Source organism: Monodelphis domestica, chromosome 2 (genome assembly GCF_027887165.1).
Source record: "Monodelphis domestica isolate mMonDom1 chromosome 2, mMonDom1.pri, whole genome shotgun sequence".
Lineage (NCBI taxonomy): Eukaryota > Metazoa > Chordata > Mammalia > Didelphimorphia > Didelphidae > Monodelphis > Monodelphis domestica.
The window spans coordinates 233676757-233693446 of record NC_077228.1 but is presented as its reverse complement, the minus strand read 5'-3'; the positions used below and the strand labels follow the sequence as shown (position 1 = coordinate 233693446).

At 34.2% G+C, this 16690-nt stretch overlaps 1 protein-coding gene across 3 annotated transcripts in view; it reads left to right on the top strand.

Annotated features, from left to right (window-relative positions):
* Window positions 1-16690, top strand: part of RPTOR (regulatory associated protein of MTOR complex 1) — a 569750-nt gene that overhangs the window by 320598 nt on the left and 232462 nt on the right. For all 3 annotated transcript variants that reach the window (XM_056817367.1, XM_056817369.1, XM_056817370.1), the window contains 2 exons: window positions 3915-4015; window positions 4495-4639. In XM_056817367.1, coding sequence (XP_056673345.1) covers window positions 3915-4015; window positions 4495-4639 — 246 coding nt within the window. The remainder of the gene's footprint in view (window positions 1-3914; window positions 4016-4494; window positions 4640-16690) is intronic.

Here is a 16690-nt window from a genome sequence, read left to right as displayed (position 1 = left end):
CCCAACAGTTCTTTCTCTGGAGGTGGATAACATTCTGTATCATAAGCCTTTCCCGACTATCTTAGATCATTACATTGCTGAGAGTAGCCAAGTTTTCATAGCATATCTCTCTATTTAAAATGGATGAAATTGCATATCATTTAGTCAAAAACTATGAAATACTGACTTTGTGCCATGCACTATGCTAGACACTGGATATATAAGTAAAAAAGAATGAAAAAAATCCTTAATTGCAAGGAGCTTACATTCTAATAAACATGATAAAAATAAAGTTAATTAATAGAAATATATGCAAGATAATTTCACATCTCAGTTCCCATTGATAAGGGGTACTTTCTCATCTTTTTGAAAGGGTTGGAACCTGTTTCCATATTTCTAAACATAATGGTATTTATACAAACACAAACTACCTTATATTAAACTCTTATAACTATCTTATGTTAATTTCTTTGCATTTATTTGTATTCATCTCTTCATATTTATCCCATATATACATATATGTCTTTTTTCTCCTCTTCTTAGAATGTAAGCTCCTGGTGAGTAGTAACTGTTTATTTTATTATATTTTATCTCCAGTCTTAACAAGCCCAGCATACCAGAGGCATTTAATAATTGCTTGTTGGTTAATTTATACTCATTTGAAGCTATAATTATATCTCATTTAGCTACTGGAAAGATAGTCTTCTTTTCAGTTTCTTAGATGCATGGCATTAAAACTCTTACCAATGATTTTAGAATAATTTTTAATATATTTCATATTATATTAAATTTTCATTTATTTTAATGACTATGTCTCCTCTTTGGTTGACTTATTTTATTACTAAGCATTTAATAAAAGCTTATTATATGTTATTTGCTTGGGATACAAAAACAAAAACAGTCCCTCCTCTCAAGGATCTAACATTCTAAGGAAGAAGATAAGATGAATGTAAATATGTTTATGCCACATATACAGAGTAGATGGAAGGTGTAACCCTAGAACAAAACTAGGACTTGGTGGGCAAGAGGTAAGGGAGGGAGGGTTTGCCACTGGTAAATTCCTCCTTTATAAAATAGTACTTAAGTTGAATCTTGAAGGAACTCAGCAATTCTAAGATGAAGAAGTAGGAATAAATAGTATTCCAAGCATGGGGGAAAGCCAATTCAAAGTTAGAGAGATTGGGCATGGAATAGTATTGTGTTAGAAATGATAAAACCCTATGCCTAACCATGGAACACATGAAGGATAAGTCATGTACAAAAGAGTTGGCAAGATAGGGTGGATTAAAAAAAAAAGCATTAAATGCTACATAAAGATTTATATTTAAACCTAGGACAGTGAAGGCAAACCTTTTAGAGAGAGTGCCATGCTCCTCCCCCCACCACATGCTGAGAATACCCCACCCCTTACCACACAGGGGAGGGAGTAAGCACTCCCATTGGGCTGCTGGGCAGAAGGCAGTTGAAGTAAAGAATGTTCTCAGTGAGTGTAGAGAGGGAGAGGGGTGTGATCCAAATCCTCTCCAGCTCTGCCTCCTGTGGGCTCCCATTGGGCTGTTGGGCAGAGGGGCAGGGGATTTAAAAAAATGTTCTCAGGCCAGATGCAGAGGGGGAAGGGAGTGACTCTGCCAAGACCTTCTGCCTTTCTAGCAATGTACTCTGAGGGTGGGGGGGGGGGGGGGCTCAACCACATGCCTACAGAGAGTGATCTGCATCCCATCTTTGGCACCTGTGCCATAGGTTCACCATCACTGTCCTATAAGAAATAAGGAGCCCCTAAAGTTTATTTAATAGATGAGTCACATTTTCAGAACTGCATTTGAGGATAAGTGCTTTATCAACTATGTGAAAGATGTATTGGAATAGAGAGAGCAAGATTTGAAGTAGGGAAACTAAATAGGAAGCTATTGAGACACAGTAGTCCAGGTGAGAGATAATAAGAGCATAAAGGTGATAACAGCATGTGGCTGAGTAGGTTGAGAGAAGGGAATAATTTAAAATCATTCTGTTTTGGACTTGTTAAATTTGAGATACCAGTAGAACCTTTGTTTCAAAATGTTGGACAGGTAGTTGGTGATATGGGACTGGAAAATGGAAAATACTAGGTTTCTATAAAGTAGATCTTTTACTATATATAGTAGATATATAGTTAGAGTAAATACCTGTAGATAGACAGTAATACTATATTTCTATACATACATACATATATGTATATGTATACATATCTTCACAAAGATATTTGAATCCATGGAAGCCAATGAGATCACCATTGCTTATAGGGAAGAGGGCTCAGGATATTGTCAGTTAGTGTATGACAGGGATGAAGATCCAGTAAAGTAAGAGCTAGAAAGGAAGAAGTTTTCAGTGGAAGGAAGTTTTTTTGTTTGTTTGTTTGTTTGTTTGTTTTGGAGTATTAGGAATCAGTGAAGGGGGAGAGCAGCAGATTTCAAATTACATCATACTTTTAAAGTTTAAGAATTCCTAGAATAGTGAGTATACCCACATTCGAGTATAAATAACATAAGACATTCTAGAATCAAATAAAACTATTTTTTGATGCTGCTGGATCTATTAAGAGGAGCAATTAATAGTTGACTGAATTTGTAAGACCTTTTTATCCTTTATTGGAATACCACATTTAAATATTAGAAATTAAAAATGTAGAAATTTTTCTCAGTATTGCTTTTTAGGCTCAATTTTACATCATATAATCAATTACTTTCTTTGTGACATTTTTTCCCCTTTTATATAACCTGTTAAGTAGCCCTAACTCTAAGGAAATAGGGGAAATGCCATTGTCTTAAAGGGGGAAAAAGGGGGAGAAAAAAACATCTAGTGTGATTTCATAGTTACATTTCATATGATCCCATTTTGTAAACACTCGTGGAATGGCTTTTCCATTAATAATTTAACTGGATTCTGTCAAATTATGCTGTTAAACTTTTACACTTTGTAAATAGCATGTATCATATTCTCCAGCTTCTGGACTAGTTCAATGTAAAACTTCCTCTTTAGAATAAAATAAAGAAGTGGGTGGATAGAGCTATTAGGAGTTTTGTTTTCCCAGCAGCCTTCAGATCCTGTACCACTGGAATTTGAAAGTGGAAAGGATTTTCTTTCCATCCATAATTTGGAGGCAAGCATAGTATGAATAAGTTGAGAAGACATTTAGAATCATCTTTTAATTAAAGATTTTTATTTTTAATCATATTATAGTGCTAAGAGCTGGATAAAATTAACCTAGATAACAAGTTGAAAATGAAGTTCATTTTCAGCTGTATAGAATGTATAGTATAATGTTGGAATTACAGCAGAAATAACAAAGGACATATTTTGGTGAAATTGGGAAGATAAATTAAATTGCATTCCATTTCATTCCAAGATAATATCTGGATTCTTTAATTTGTTAGTGGTGACTAATATTTTGACTACAGCAAGGTCAGAGCCATCTCTTGTTTTGCAGTTTTTCTGTCTAATGACATTCATCATCTTTAAGATTTGACATGTCACTGGGCCAGTGAAGGGAGGAAGTAACCAGGAGAGAAGACCAGAAATAAGCATTGAGTTGTGAGCTCTAGGTTTATTTGCAGTTATTTTCTTTAGAAGGAATAGTCTGAATTTCAGAATAAGATAACAGAAAACATAAGCAGGATAAAGATAAGATCTTCCAAAGAAGTAAAAAATTAGAAGGCCTGAGTTTTAAACCTATCTTTTATGCTTAATTGTTAATGCAAGTTATGACCTTGGACAAGTTAGTCAACCTGCATATTGGTAAAATGAGATGATTAGACTAGATGACCTGTACTTCAAATGCACAGGTGCCTGATGTTGTCTGGACTCTATCATGTGATATTCCCTCTGATTCCCTTACCACTTTCCTCCTTTCTCCCCCCCCCCCCCGATTTATATTAATGAAAATATCCTATATTTTATAGGATTCCTGGCAGACTTAATGACAGGAGGACTCCTTTGGGAGAACTGAATTGGATCTTCACAGCAATCACAGATACCATTGCTTGGAATGTGCTGCCCAGGGGTAAGGTTGTCAAGGAATTATCTGAATCTCTTTAGTGGATAAAAAATGTGCAAAGTTATCTTTCAGAATAATGTCATGGGAAGGGTGGAGGGACAACTAGGTTAAAAGGACACAAGACATATAGAGTCCACATTTGGTCATAAGGGTAGTCAGGTAGGAATTATATGCTGTTACCTAATGAAGCATCAAACACAGTCAGAAGGTAGAAAGTATACATGTCTAGGATTTCTCCAGTATTTGCTCACCAAATTCAGAACCCATTTTCTTTTAAAATTGCTGGCTTTCTTCTGGTGTTTTACGGTCTGAATTGCCACTTCAAATTTTGTCCTCTTCTGAGCAGTAGAAAATGTATATATTAGTTTAACTTGCTTGTTCTCTTCTGTGATGAGAGAGAGAGAGAGAGAGAGAGAAAGAGAGAGAGAGAGGAGAGAGATTTTTCATGCTGATTTTGACTCACAAAATCTTTCATTTGTCTCTAGATCTCTTCCAAAAGCTTTTCAGACAGGATCTCTTGGTGGCAAGTCTATTTCGTAACTTTCTATTGGCAGAAAGGATCATGAGATCATATAACTGTACCCCAGTCAGCAGTCCACGCCTACCTCCTACCTATATGCATGCAATGTGGTAAGTCTCCTGAACATCTATTGCTTTCTTAATTGCTGTAATTGATCTTTTAATTTCTAAAATTGCATTGCTTTTTGAGTTAAAAATATGAGAAGATTTGAATAACATTTTAGAGATCCAGGAACATGTTCACAAAAGTGACTAGGAACTACTCATACTTGGGATAATTTCTATATTTGCCTGCATAAGAGACTGAAAGAAGCTCAGGGCTTCCTCCAAAGAATTCTTCCCCATGTAGGAAAAGAGCCAGGCCTTCTGCAAATGAATTCTTGAGATTGGCAGAATTGAGGTTGGGAAATATGTTACCACCTGAACTTCTGCTCTGCACCTGTGATCCCAATGTAAGTGTAAATTCTGGTTTAATGTCAGTTCTTAACTGTATTTCAAACCAAGAAAAAAAAAGTTAATGTAGACAATTTGAATGAAAACTCTTCATTTCTTCTTTTCATTCTTGACATCTGGCCTTCTTTGGCAAAATCCTATGTAGTTTGATTAAGAAGTTCTGTACTATGTACCTGAATATTAATCAATGAGGAAATTTTCTTGACAGCATATGCATCAGTAGTTGAAACATTAGGACAGTTATCTGAAAGAGTGTGGATCACATGTGTTTGGTTTTGGAATCTATTTGATGAATTTTTTGGCAATCATTTTACCTTAATCCAATGAAATTAATTACATTCCCTGACAATACATCAGTTTTCAGTGATTACAAGGCAGCTCAGAAGCCCTTTGTGTGGCAGTGAAAAACAATTAAAACTTTGCTGCACATAATTCACAGATGGAAAATCAGGAGGTTCCTGTATTTCATTGCATTCCTCTGAAACTGTCACATGTAGCATGCCTTTGTGCTGAATCCTAAACAAAAATTAAAACAGAAAATTTTTCCCTTGCTAAAATCTTTTACACACAACAATATGTAGAAACAAAAAAGATGGCAGTCTACTATATCCAACATAGAAGAAAATAATGTTTAAACAAAATGGAAGACCAATCAATCATCCAGCTTTTCAAAACACCTACTATGTGTCAGGCTCTGCTTGATTAGCATACAAGTTGCCCTCTCCTCCAGAAGCTTACATTCTAGTCAGGAATACAGCAAGGAGATATTTAGCTATATAGCTATGTTATATAAAAAGTAAATATAAAATACCTTGGGAGTAATTTAGCGTCAGGAAACCCAATAGACAAAGAGTATAGATTGAGCTGAGTCTGGAAAAAAATCTCAGAATTCCAAGCAACACAACTGATTAGTAAAGGATATTCTAAATATGAAGGTTGGCCTGTGTGAAGTAATGTAGACAAAAAGGGAAGTTGTCATGTGTGAGAAACTGCCAAATAGTTAATATAGCTGGCCACAGTATACCCAGAGAGAAGTAGTGTATAATAAGGTTTGAAAAGTAGAAAAGAACAATGTTGGGGTGAGTTTTAAATAGAAAATAGAAAAATTTTACATTTGATTTTAGAGGCAATAGGGAGCCAATGCCTTATTGTGGGTTGTGGGATAAGTACAATGGTCAAATGTGTGCTTTAGGATAATTGTTTTGGTAGTTGTATTGGAAGGTTTGGTGAGAGAGACCAAAGATTGGCAGGGAAACCAATTAAAAGTCTGTTGTAGTTCAGAGGAGTGGTGATGAGGACTTGAATTCAGGTGGCCACTGTATGAGTGAAGAGAAGAGGACTAGTATTATAGAAACAGAATCATCAATATTAGAAATAAAAATAAAATGAGTAAGAATTAGGAGTTGAGGAAGACCTTAAGGTTGACTGCCTGAGCAAATGAAAAGATGGTGTTGACTTCAGTAGAACCTTGGAATTTGTGAAAAAAGGGCTGAAAAAATAATGACCTCTGCTTCAGACATTCTGATTTTGAGTTGTCCATAGGATATCAAGATTTAAGTGTTGAATATGTAGTTAGTGATGTAAGACTGAAGCTCAGACCAGACTAGGTGATATATGGATTTGAGAGTTATCTACACAAAGATGATGAATCCATGACTACTGATCATATCCTTTTAATTGTCTGTTATCCTTTAAATAAGGTAATTTTTTAATGTAGCTTTTGTGAAAATCCTATGGAATTCTTGTTTTTTAATACCCAAGGAATAAGAAAATGTTACTTTAAAATTTCTATCAACAGTAATAAAGGAACTTCAAATGAACCTGACTGCCTAAAAGAATAAAATCTTTTTAATAGCCCTCTAGAGAGCATTTGTGGGTGGGTCAGAGATCAGTCTTTTGTCTGGGTAAAAGGGTTCACTTCATTGTTGATTTGGTCATGAATTAAAAACTAGTTAATCAGTAGAAAATAGTAATAACAACTGGCTGCTTCTGAAGAAAACATGAAGATTTCAGGAGTTATGCTGGCTAATGAAGAACAAATTAATAAAAGTTTTGGTAGAGGAAACTGATAAATTTAGAGCTATTAGCTACTACTAAAAGTATGAGAAAAATGACATCTCTGCCTCAGTTTTCAATCCATCTATATTTAATATGTTGTTTTTACTGCATATTTTCTTTGGATACACAAATTCCTTCAATATAGTCAAAAGAATAGGCTATCATGAAATTGAGCAAAGGAAGTAATAGAAAGTATCTCTTAATTAGAAGAGCCAGAGAGAAAAAGAATTCATAGAGAATAGGAATAGGTGATTGATACCAAATTGACAGTGCTAGCAAATGGAAAAGGTTATTATTGCTATAGCTAGGCTAAGAAAACATGTTGTTTTTCAATATATTAGAGAAATTGTGTTTTTTCTATTATTCGAATTTTGTGCTTTTCTCCAGGATTCTTTTAGTGTTATTTTGATCTAGAATCTAGACTTAAGGTCATATAATAAAATCAGCTGTAGCATTCTGGTATGAGAACTTAACAGAACATTAACAGTAGTATAAATCATTTTCATTTCTTGTGCCTGGCGAACATTGAATAACATGGAAATTTGCAATGCTTAAAATAGATTTTGGGAAATGATCATATGCATTTACCAAGGGATTTGGAATTACTTTATAATAGTCATAAAATTGTCCTTGAGGTTTTCCCACTTCTTTCTCAGTTCCCCAAGTTGATTAGTACATCCTCTTGGGCCCCTTTCTATACCAAAGATTTAAATATACTTTACTGATTCAGCAGTTACAGGCCACTGCCCTGCAAAGAGCTGTAGCTTAACTTTCCTTTCTGGGAATTACTGGTTGGTTTTTCATTGAATTACTGTTTTCCCTCTCAGAGACTAGGAAAAATAGAATGGAACCATCCAACTGTAGTATTTCACAATCCTTCCTTACACCCACACTATTTCCAAGAAACAATTCCTTTTCTATTCCCGAAGAGCTACTTTCTTTCCAGTTGGTTTTGTAGAGCTTGTTGTTAGGCCTTCATTAGTTCTGTTGTAGTGACATTTAGCCCATTATAGCAGGTAACTACATATCTTTCAATTACAGTATAGGTAAAATCTCAATGTAATAAGTTCTGTGGGATTTTTATGTTGCTTCATTTTTTTTTTGGAAGTAAAATTTTATGTTAAAGACCTGCTTAACTATAATTATTAAGAACTTTCCCATGTACCTTGATCAGTAATGGTGCCCCACCTCTCTGTGGTGAATTGTCACATGACAACTCTTCAATCTATAAAGGTAAGAAATGAAAGTACATTTTCATCTCCAGCTTTTTTTTAATCCTTACCTTCTGTTTTAGAATTGATACTTTACTTTCTGTTTTAGAAATGATACCGAGTATCTGTTTCAAGGCAGAAGTGTAAGGATCTGGCAATGGGGATTAAGTAATTTGATAGTTACATTGCTAGGAAGTGTCTACAGTCATACTCTATCCATTAAGCCACCTAGCTGCCCTATCCCTAAGCTTTTCAAACTCTAAACCCTTAGATATTTTTTTCAGTGGTATTTTGTTTTGATGGGTTGTTTGTAAATTTTAAGGATAGTTAAAACAGAAGAAGTATGCAGGGCTGAAATGCAAATTCTCCTTGATGGCAACATAGTATTGTATTATAGAATTACAGATCATAGAAACTTGTCCTGGAAAAAAACAGTGTTTGTACTGGATTCTTTGTTCTAAAGAATTCCTTGTAACTAGATTAGCTAAGCATTATTACTGTGGAGCATTGCCAAGTCATGAAAATTGCTCTGTGATATAAAACCATCCTTTATATAATGGCATCCTCTCAGCAAAGATTTTACTTTTCTGTCGCCAAAGGGGAATTTAGAATTATTTTCATTTTGCTTGGTTTGAATATTAAGCTTTTAGCCCATTTATTGTTATGGTAATTCATTTAAAATGAAGGAAACCATTTCTTTCAATCATTCAATCTTTAGGAAAAGAATTGTTTAAAATGTAAATAACTTCTGGAATTCAAAAAACTATCTCTAAATACCAAATGGAAGCCTCAGAAAAACATGTTACATATTTTTTTTAATCTGCATTTGTGGCAAGGATTAGGCATGGTAGAGTAACTTTTACTGGCTAATTGGTAAAATTAAAATGCTCCTATATGCAAAAAGTATCCCTTTTGAAAATAAAGTAAATGGGCCAGAAAAGCCAACATAATAGCTTAAATTACATATGAGAACCTCAGAAACAGGCTTAAGAAAATAATAATAAGTTGCTTACCATCTCCAAGAGAGGAGAGGGAAGGGGAAAGAGGGAGACAATTTGGATCTTTTAATTTCAGAAAATGTATGTTTAGGGGGCAGCTGGGTAGCTCAGTGTATTGAGAGCCAGGCCTAGAGATGGGAGGTCCTGGGTTTAAATCTGGCCTCAGCCACTTCCAAGACAGAAGGTAAGAATTGAAAAACAAAGAAAAGAAAAGAAAATGTCTGTTTAAAATTATGTAATTGGGAAATAAAATGTCTTTGGATTAAAAAATATTATAATTTGAGAATCAACTAAAAAGAGATTCCCAAACCATTATGAAGGTTGTTTTTTTTTTCCTTTTTTTCCCTAACATTAGCATTATCATTTCCAAATAGGTCCTTTCAAGAAAGACTTCCCTTCTGGCAAAAAATATAAGTGGGGCAAGAGAGAGGGGAGCAAAATTAATCAACAAGTCTCACTGAACCAAAGAAAAAAGTTACTTCTGATAGTATCTGTCATTAATCTTAATAAATATTGGGAGGACCTTTATTGGAAGAGAATCCTTATATTTACCAATTTTTTTACTGGTTTCATTATCTTTTATAATGAATAATCAATAAATGCAAGTTGCTATGTAGTCTAAATCTCTCATGTAGTTGTAACTATGAAGATATGTTTTACTATAAAAAATTATCTCATATTTTCATCAAGGCTACCCAGAATACATGTATAGACCTTTCTCATATGCCTTTTATGCATTTCATAAAACTGGAAAAGTATGCTTTGGGATTAGCAATTTCTAAAATCTTCTTGGTAACCTTTTTTGTGCTGAAAATGTCACTTTGATTTTTTTCTATTGTTTTGTTGTCCTTTAATTTTTTTTCTCTGAGTAGCTTTGGAGGTATACCACTTTCTCATTTATCATGAATTTAATTACAATACCTCATGTGTTCCCCTGTATTTTCTTCCTCCCATCTCCCCTTTCATGTACCTTACTATTTTGCACTTTAATCTCCCATAAAATATTGATTAGTCTCTAGTCAAGGTGTTATAAAGTTTTATCTAGCCTTTTCTTCTGCCATAAGTTCTTCCATTTATATCCTTTTCTCTTTGTATTTTTTGAAGAAATATCTTAATGTTTACCCTGTTGTAACTTTTTTGTTATCTCAGGAAGTCCTTGTGATTTATCAGGATTTATTGCTTACATCCCTTGCCACCAGTGACCCTCTAATATCACTTCCTCTGGGAAGTATCAGAGCCACCTTACCTCAAAACTAGTTAATATACTTAAGAGCTCATTTTTTTTAAAGACAGATCCAAATACTGCCCAAATGAAACAAAAGACCTCATTAGGCAGCTGTGAAGTTTTCCACCTGGCACTTAGTCACTAGTTCTTATAAAATTAGGACAACTAAGTTCCATTTGCTTCTTTCTACCACTTTCAGCACTTCCCCATAAGCCTTTTTGAAAAATGAAAGAAATACTTCCTTTCCATTTACCTTTCCTATAGCTCCCTCCCCCACATTGCTAGGACTTGGATATTTCACAGAGATCTTTCTCAGGGTGGTAAGGGCAATGTGGCAAGAACAAGAGGGACAGAGCTTGAAACCTCTATATTCCATCTTGCCCAACAGCATTGTCCATGACTCAAGAAGTTTAACTTCATAATGTAACTTTTGATGATCTAGTTACAATTAATTTTCTACCATAAATATTTTTGCACATTGGCTGTTTAATGGTTGTTATGTATAAAAACAGTACACTACACTCACTGAAAGTGGTGAAAAAGAAAGGAGATCCAAGCTTAGCTACCATTGAGCTCTTTATGATTCTTTTGGTCTGTCATCAAGCAGATTGACGATCTTTACCCTTTCTTCCTTTTCAAACACCTTCCTTTTGCACCAAAACTCCAAAATTAGTCATCAAAACTCAGCAAACAACCTGACCAGGCGACAGCATTGAGAACGAAAGCTAGATACACATGAACAAGTAAGCCTTACTCAGCAGAGAATACCAACTTCACTTGCTGGTGCTTTGCCCAGAGGGCTTCAGTTATTTCTTCTCTAAGTCCTGTAAACTGAGAAGCTGATTTCAAGGTTTCTTGATTCTCCCTTCTATATGTCCTAGGAACAATGATTTCATCAGTGTGGTCATTCTCTCCATTAATACAGATCACAAACCTTCTGTAGAAACATTATATAATGAAGCAAATATGAATTTCTATGACTGACAAACATCATTTCTAAAGTCAATTGAACTTTGTTTCTCTAACAACAGACATAATTGATCACCTGACTGGTACACAATTTTTGCAATTTGGAAGGATCTACAGTAAATGCACCTTGCTGGCATAGTGTTTGTGAACTTGCCAAGGTCATCTTCTCAGCATGAGAAAATATTGGAATAGGACTTCAAGCAGAGAAGCAATGTTCTAATAAGAAATGTAATTCCAAGGTAGCAAAAACAACTTGACCATCCTCTAGATTTTGCAATCATAAGGCTTTTTTCCAGTTGGTTTTATCTATGCCCTTTCTCTCTGATTTATTTTTTAAGTCTATTTTAGAGCATACAACTTTCACATTCTCATATCAGTCTAATAACATGATTAAATTTCTTAATAAAGTGTGAGGAACTTAAAGCATCTTTGATAATGAGAGATTATGGACTGGAACCTAGAATTAGAGCTCTGAGGATTGTAGAAATTTCAGTCATGAAAGGATTAGGAGACTAGGGATTTAAAGAACACTAAAAATTTGTTCATTTAAGAAAAATACATCTAGAGAAAGAACTGTTGGAGTAGAAATGCAGATGAAAACATTATTTGTCACTGGTTTATTTTAATATGTATTAAAATAAATCAATATATAATTTGGGGTTTGGGTTTTATAAGATTATTTACTTTCAAATAATATGGAAATATGTCTTGCATGATAATACATGTACAACCCAAATTGAATTGCTTGTCAACTCCAGGATTGGGAAGGGAACAAGGGAGAAAGACAATATGAATCATATAATTTTGAAAAAACATGTAAATTTTTTATTAAAAATAAAATAAAGATAAGACAAAAACACATACACGCATTGCACAACTTCCTTTCCAGACAGGTGCACATCACTAACTGACACTGAATTTAAATTGATATTTGAAAGTAATTCAATAGGAGAAGAACATGTTAAATCATATAGTTAGGGGAATCTTCAGGTGAACTGATGAACGTTGCATCCATTCTTTATCAATATCTGGGGAAATCAAATTTATTAATAGCTAGATGTGGGTCGGAATCCCATTTCTTTTCCTCTTTCCTCAGGAAAAATGCAGTTGAAAATCAGTTGTTTTCAGAACTAAAAAATATGAAGGCAATAAAGCGGCTGTATAAGAACAAAATAAAAGGACTATAAGTAACAGGAGGATTGCCATAACTAAAGAAAATCAGCTAAATATAATTGGTTTTGCTATTATATGTTGCTAGCTGCTGCTTATCAGATGAATACCAAAAAACATTCAAGAGTAGTTCATTTAGGGAATATATAGTTCACAACAGAATTTCTAGTGATTATTCTTTTGGGGGGTGTTAATTCTTTTAATAATTTTCATTTTTGGTATTTTGAACTTGAAAAATACTAAATAAATTTAAAAAATAAATTCCCTCTATAAACATGATTCTCTGTTACAAATAGCCTGCTTTTTAATTTTTTTATTTAAGTATTTTCCATGGTTACATGATTCATGTTCTTTCCCTCTTCCCTTTCCCCCAGAGCCAACAAGCAATTTCATTGGGTTATATATATATATATATATATATATATATATATATATATTATTACTCAATATCTATTTCCACATTATTCATTTTTTGTAATAATCTTTTAAAAACCAAAACCCCACATCCAATACCCATATAAACAAGTGAAAATTAAAATGTTGTCCTTCTGTGTTTCTACTCCCACAGTTCTTTCTCTCAAAGTAGATAGCATTCTTTCTCATAAGTAAGTTCCTTGGGATTTTCCTGGATCATTGCATTGCTATCAGTAGCAAAGTCAATTAACTATGGTCATCCCATAATGTTTCAGTCTCTGTTTATAATGCTCTCCTGGTTCTGCTCATTTCACTCTGCATCAGTTTATGGAGGTCTTTCCAGCTCCTGTGGAAATCACAGCTTGCTTTTTAAAAAGCACATAATAAATTCAACATATTAATTTTAAAGCTGACCAGCTTGTCCGTGTCTCCCTCTGAATTTCTTTTTGTATTTTTCTGTTTGTTACATGTTTCAATGATTCTTTTTTTTAACATGTCTCCACTTCTCTGCTACATATTCTCCCTCCCTTCCCAATATTTTTTTTGAAAAGTAAAAAATGAATACTTCCTTCTGTCAAAAAATCATACTCAAGCAAAAAAAATCCACATATTGGTATGTTTGGAAATGTATAGCTATCTCCTGGACTGGGTACCTACTACCTCTCTTTTTAGGACTCATATAGCTTACATGTTTTTATGGTTACTGGAATCCTGGAATGCTAGTTAGTCATTGTAGTGGTCAGAAATCTTAACTACTTGCTACCATTTTTTTATATTCCCTATACTTAAACAATACTTAAGTCTAAATAGTTTAAATTTTGCCGCTCCCTAAGAAATTCAAAAGAAAAATCATAGGAGTATATCAATTAACTTGTTAAAGTTCAATTAATTTTATTCCTTGGACCATTCCTTAATAGGGTAGTATTACTGAATGTTTAGCTATCAACTAGCATTTATGAAACACTGTGCTAGGAACTGTGCTAATAATAAGCACCAGAGAAAGAAATACAAGTAAAAAAGAAAGTCTCTATCCTCGAGGAATTTGCATTCCAATGGGGGGAAAAACAGTATATAAATGAGATAAAATTGGTGGAGCCTGGGAGAGGAACCTTCTCTAATACAAGACAATGAAGAATGACTGGTCTGAGCCCTCCCTCACAATGGAATTTGGGAAAGTATTCACCATTCTGAGAAGGGGATCTTTAGGTGGGAAAGGAAAGAGCTGAAGTATGATTGCAGAGTCCATGAAGTGAAAGTAATAGTAGAAAAATGAACAAGATCTAATTAAAAAGTAAGGTTAAAAACAAAGTAAAATATGTTCAAATTTTGCTCAAGGGGAAAAGAGAAAAAAATACGTGATGAAATACAAGAAGTCCATTCACTGGTTAATTTTTTATGAAAAAGCATGGAAGGGCATTCACTTTCACTTTCTGCAGGTCCTAAAATCCTTGCATTTCTTCGAAATAATAGCCTGTACTTTCTATTCCCAATGAGGGTGCCTTGGATTGATTGATCAGTGCAGATGGAGGTTCTGCATATGCTTGGATTGTTTTCCTTCTAGACTTCTTCCTTGGGCATTTGCCATCCTACTGCCTGTTTCCTGAAAACCAAAGCTCTTGCCTGGTTGGCATGTTTTTCAATCCTGTGAGTCATCACAGTAGCAAGCAGCTTAGAAAGTCACATTGTTCCAAGCTGTTGAGGGAAGGGTATGTATAGAATTTCAGATCCTCTGGTCACAGCTAGTCACTCCTCCTCTCTCATCCCACCTCTCTCCTCCCTCCCAAATCTTATTTTGAAAACAAGTAACCATGCTGCTTTCCCTTCCTGGGGAGTACAGTGTGGTTGTATCATAGCAATGTGTGGGAAGTGCTAATCCAGACACCTTCTAACCTCCCTCTTAACTTCTGCTGTTGCCTCAGATGCCAAAACACATAGAACTGGTTTTTAAACAGCCCAGTTTAATGTCCCCTAAACTTTTACAGTGTACTCTTTTCCTACTTTTTCTCAAGCTCAAAATTCCATATGCAGACCACCAATTAATTTTTTAATTTATTTTGAGGCTTTAGTCAGTTTTCTCACCTGACAAGACACTCTTTGAATTTTATGCACAGATATTCTGCTGTTAGAGTCATAGCTAAGGGATTTGCAGGTTATCTATGAAGATAGAATCATAGATGTAATTTAATTATAAGATCACAGATTTGAAGCTAGAAGGAGCCATCTAGTCCATCTTCCTTTTTTATATCTAAGAAATTTGAGGTCTAGAGAGTTTAATGATTTAATATAACACAAGGAAAGAAAGATGCAAGATTTAAACTCAAGTTCTGATTCTCATAGTTCTCTTAAATGGCATCTGTTGTGCCTTACAGATGAAAAACCTAAGGCCATGGCATTTGTTACAAGTTCATAATTGGAACTAGAACCCAGAAACTCTTGATTCCTCATTTAAGTTTTTTTTTGTTTTTTTTTCAATTCACCACATTGCCTCCCATTTTTCTCATTTTGAATGTAAATGTAGGTAGTTATTGTAGACAATAAACTTTTTTAGTATATTCTTTTTCTGTCACTTTTTAAATTCTGGTCTATTTTTCAGATCCTCATTTTCTCCCTCCTACCTCCTCTATTGAGAAAACAAGAGGGGGAAAGTTCTGTGTTACAAACATGTAGAGTTAAGCAAAACAGAATCCTGCATTGGATGTGTCATTTATTTCCCCTCCCCTCATTCAGGGGAAACAAATTATAAATCTTAAAGTTTATCACGTCTCTATCAGGAGGTAGGGAACATGTTTCATTAAGATTCCTCTGGAATTGTAATTGGTCACTGTGCTTACTAGAGTTCTTAAGTCTCTCAAAGCTGTTGATTTTTGTAATATTGTTACTTTTATATAAATTTTCTTTAGGTTCTGCTCATTTCCCTGTCCCTTAATTCATTTAAATTTTCTGGGTTTTCTTGTCATTATTTCCTACAATAGTATTTCATTATATTCATATGCCATAATTTATTTAGCTATTCTCCAAATGATGAGCATCCCATTAGTTTTCAGTTCTTTGATTAACCTAAAAGGGGGTGGAGGCTTAAAATTATTTTTAAGACCAAATGAGAAAGCAAGAAATGAGAACTACAAAAGAATGATTTGGAAAGAAAGTTAATAGCTTGGAATAATAGGTATGAAACCTTACCCAAGAAGAAAATTCCTTGAAAATTAGAATTGACTAAATAGAAGCCTGCTCTATATTTGCAATTTTTTCTTTGCACACATTTTCCTTGCATTTTATCACTTGTTACTGTATTTTAAAAGAAGCTGGCAGATAATTCTTTTTCCTCTGTCTATATTTTCAAGCCTTTTTCAAAAGGGGGCTTTTAAAAATTTTTTCCATTATTATTCGAATATTGCTTATTCATCACATTCTGTGAATATCTTCTCTAGTTAATTGGACCTTAGTTCCCCCTCGATGCTATTTTCTTTTTGTTATTGTTTAGTGATTTTCATCATGTGTGATTCTTCATGACCCCTATTTAGAGGTATTCTTGGCAGAGACACTGGTTTGCCATTTCCTTCTCCAGCTCATTTTACAGATGAGAAAACTGAGGCAAGCAAATTTAACTGACTTGTCCAAGGTCACGTAATATGTGTCTGAGGTCAAATATGAACTCAATTCTTCC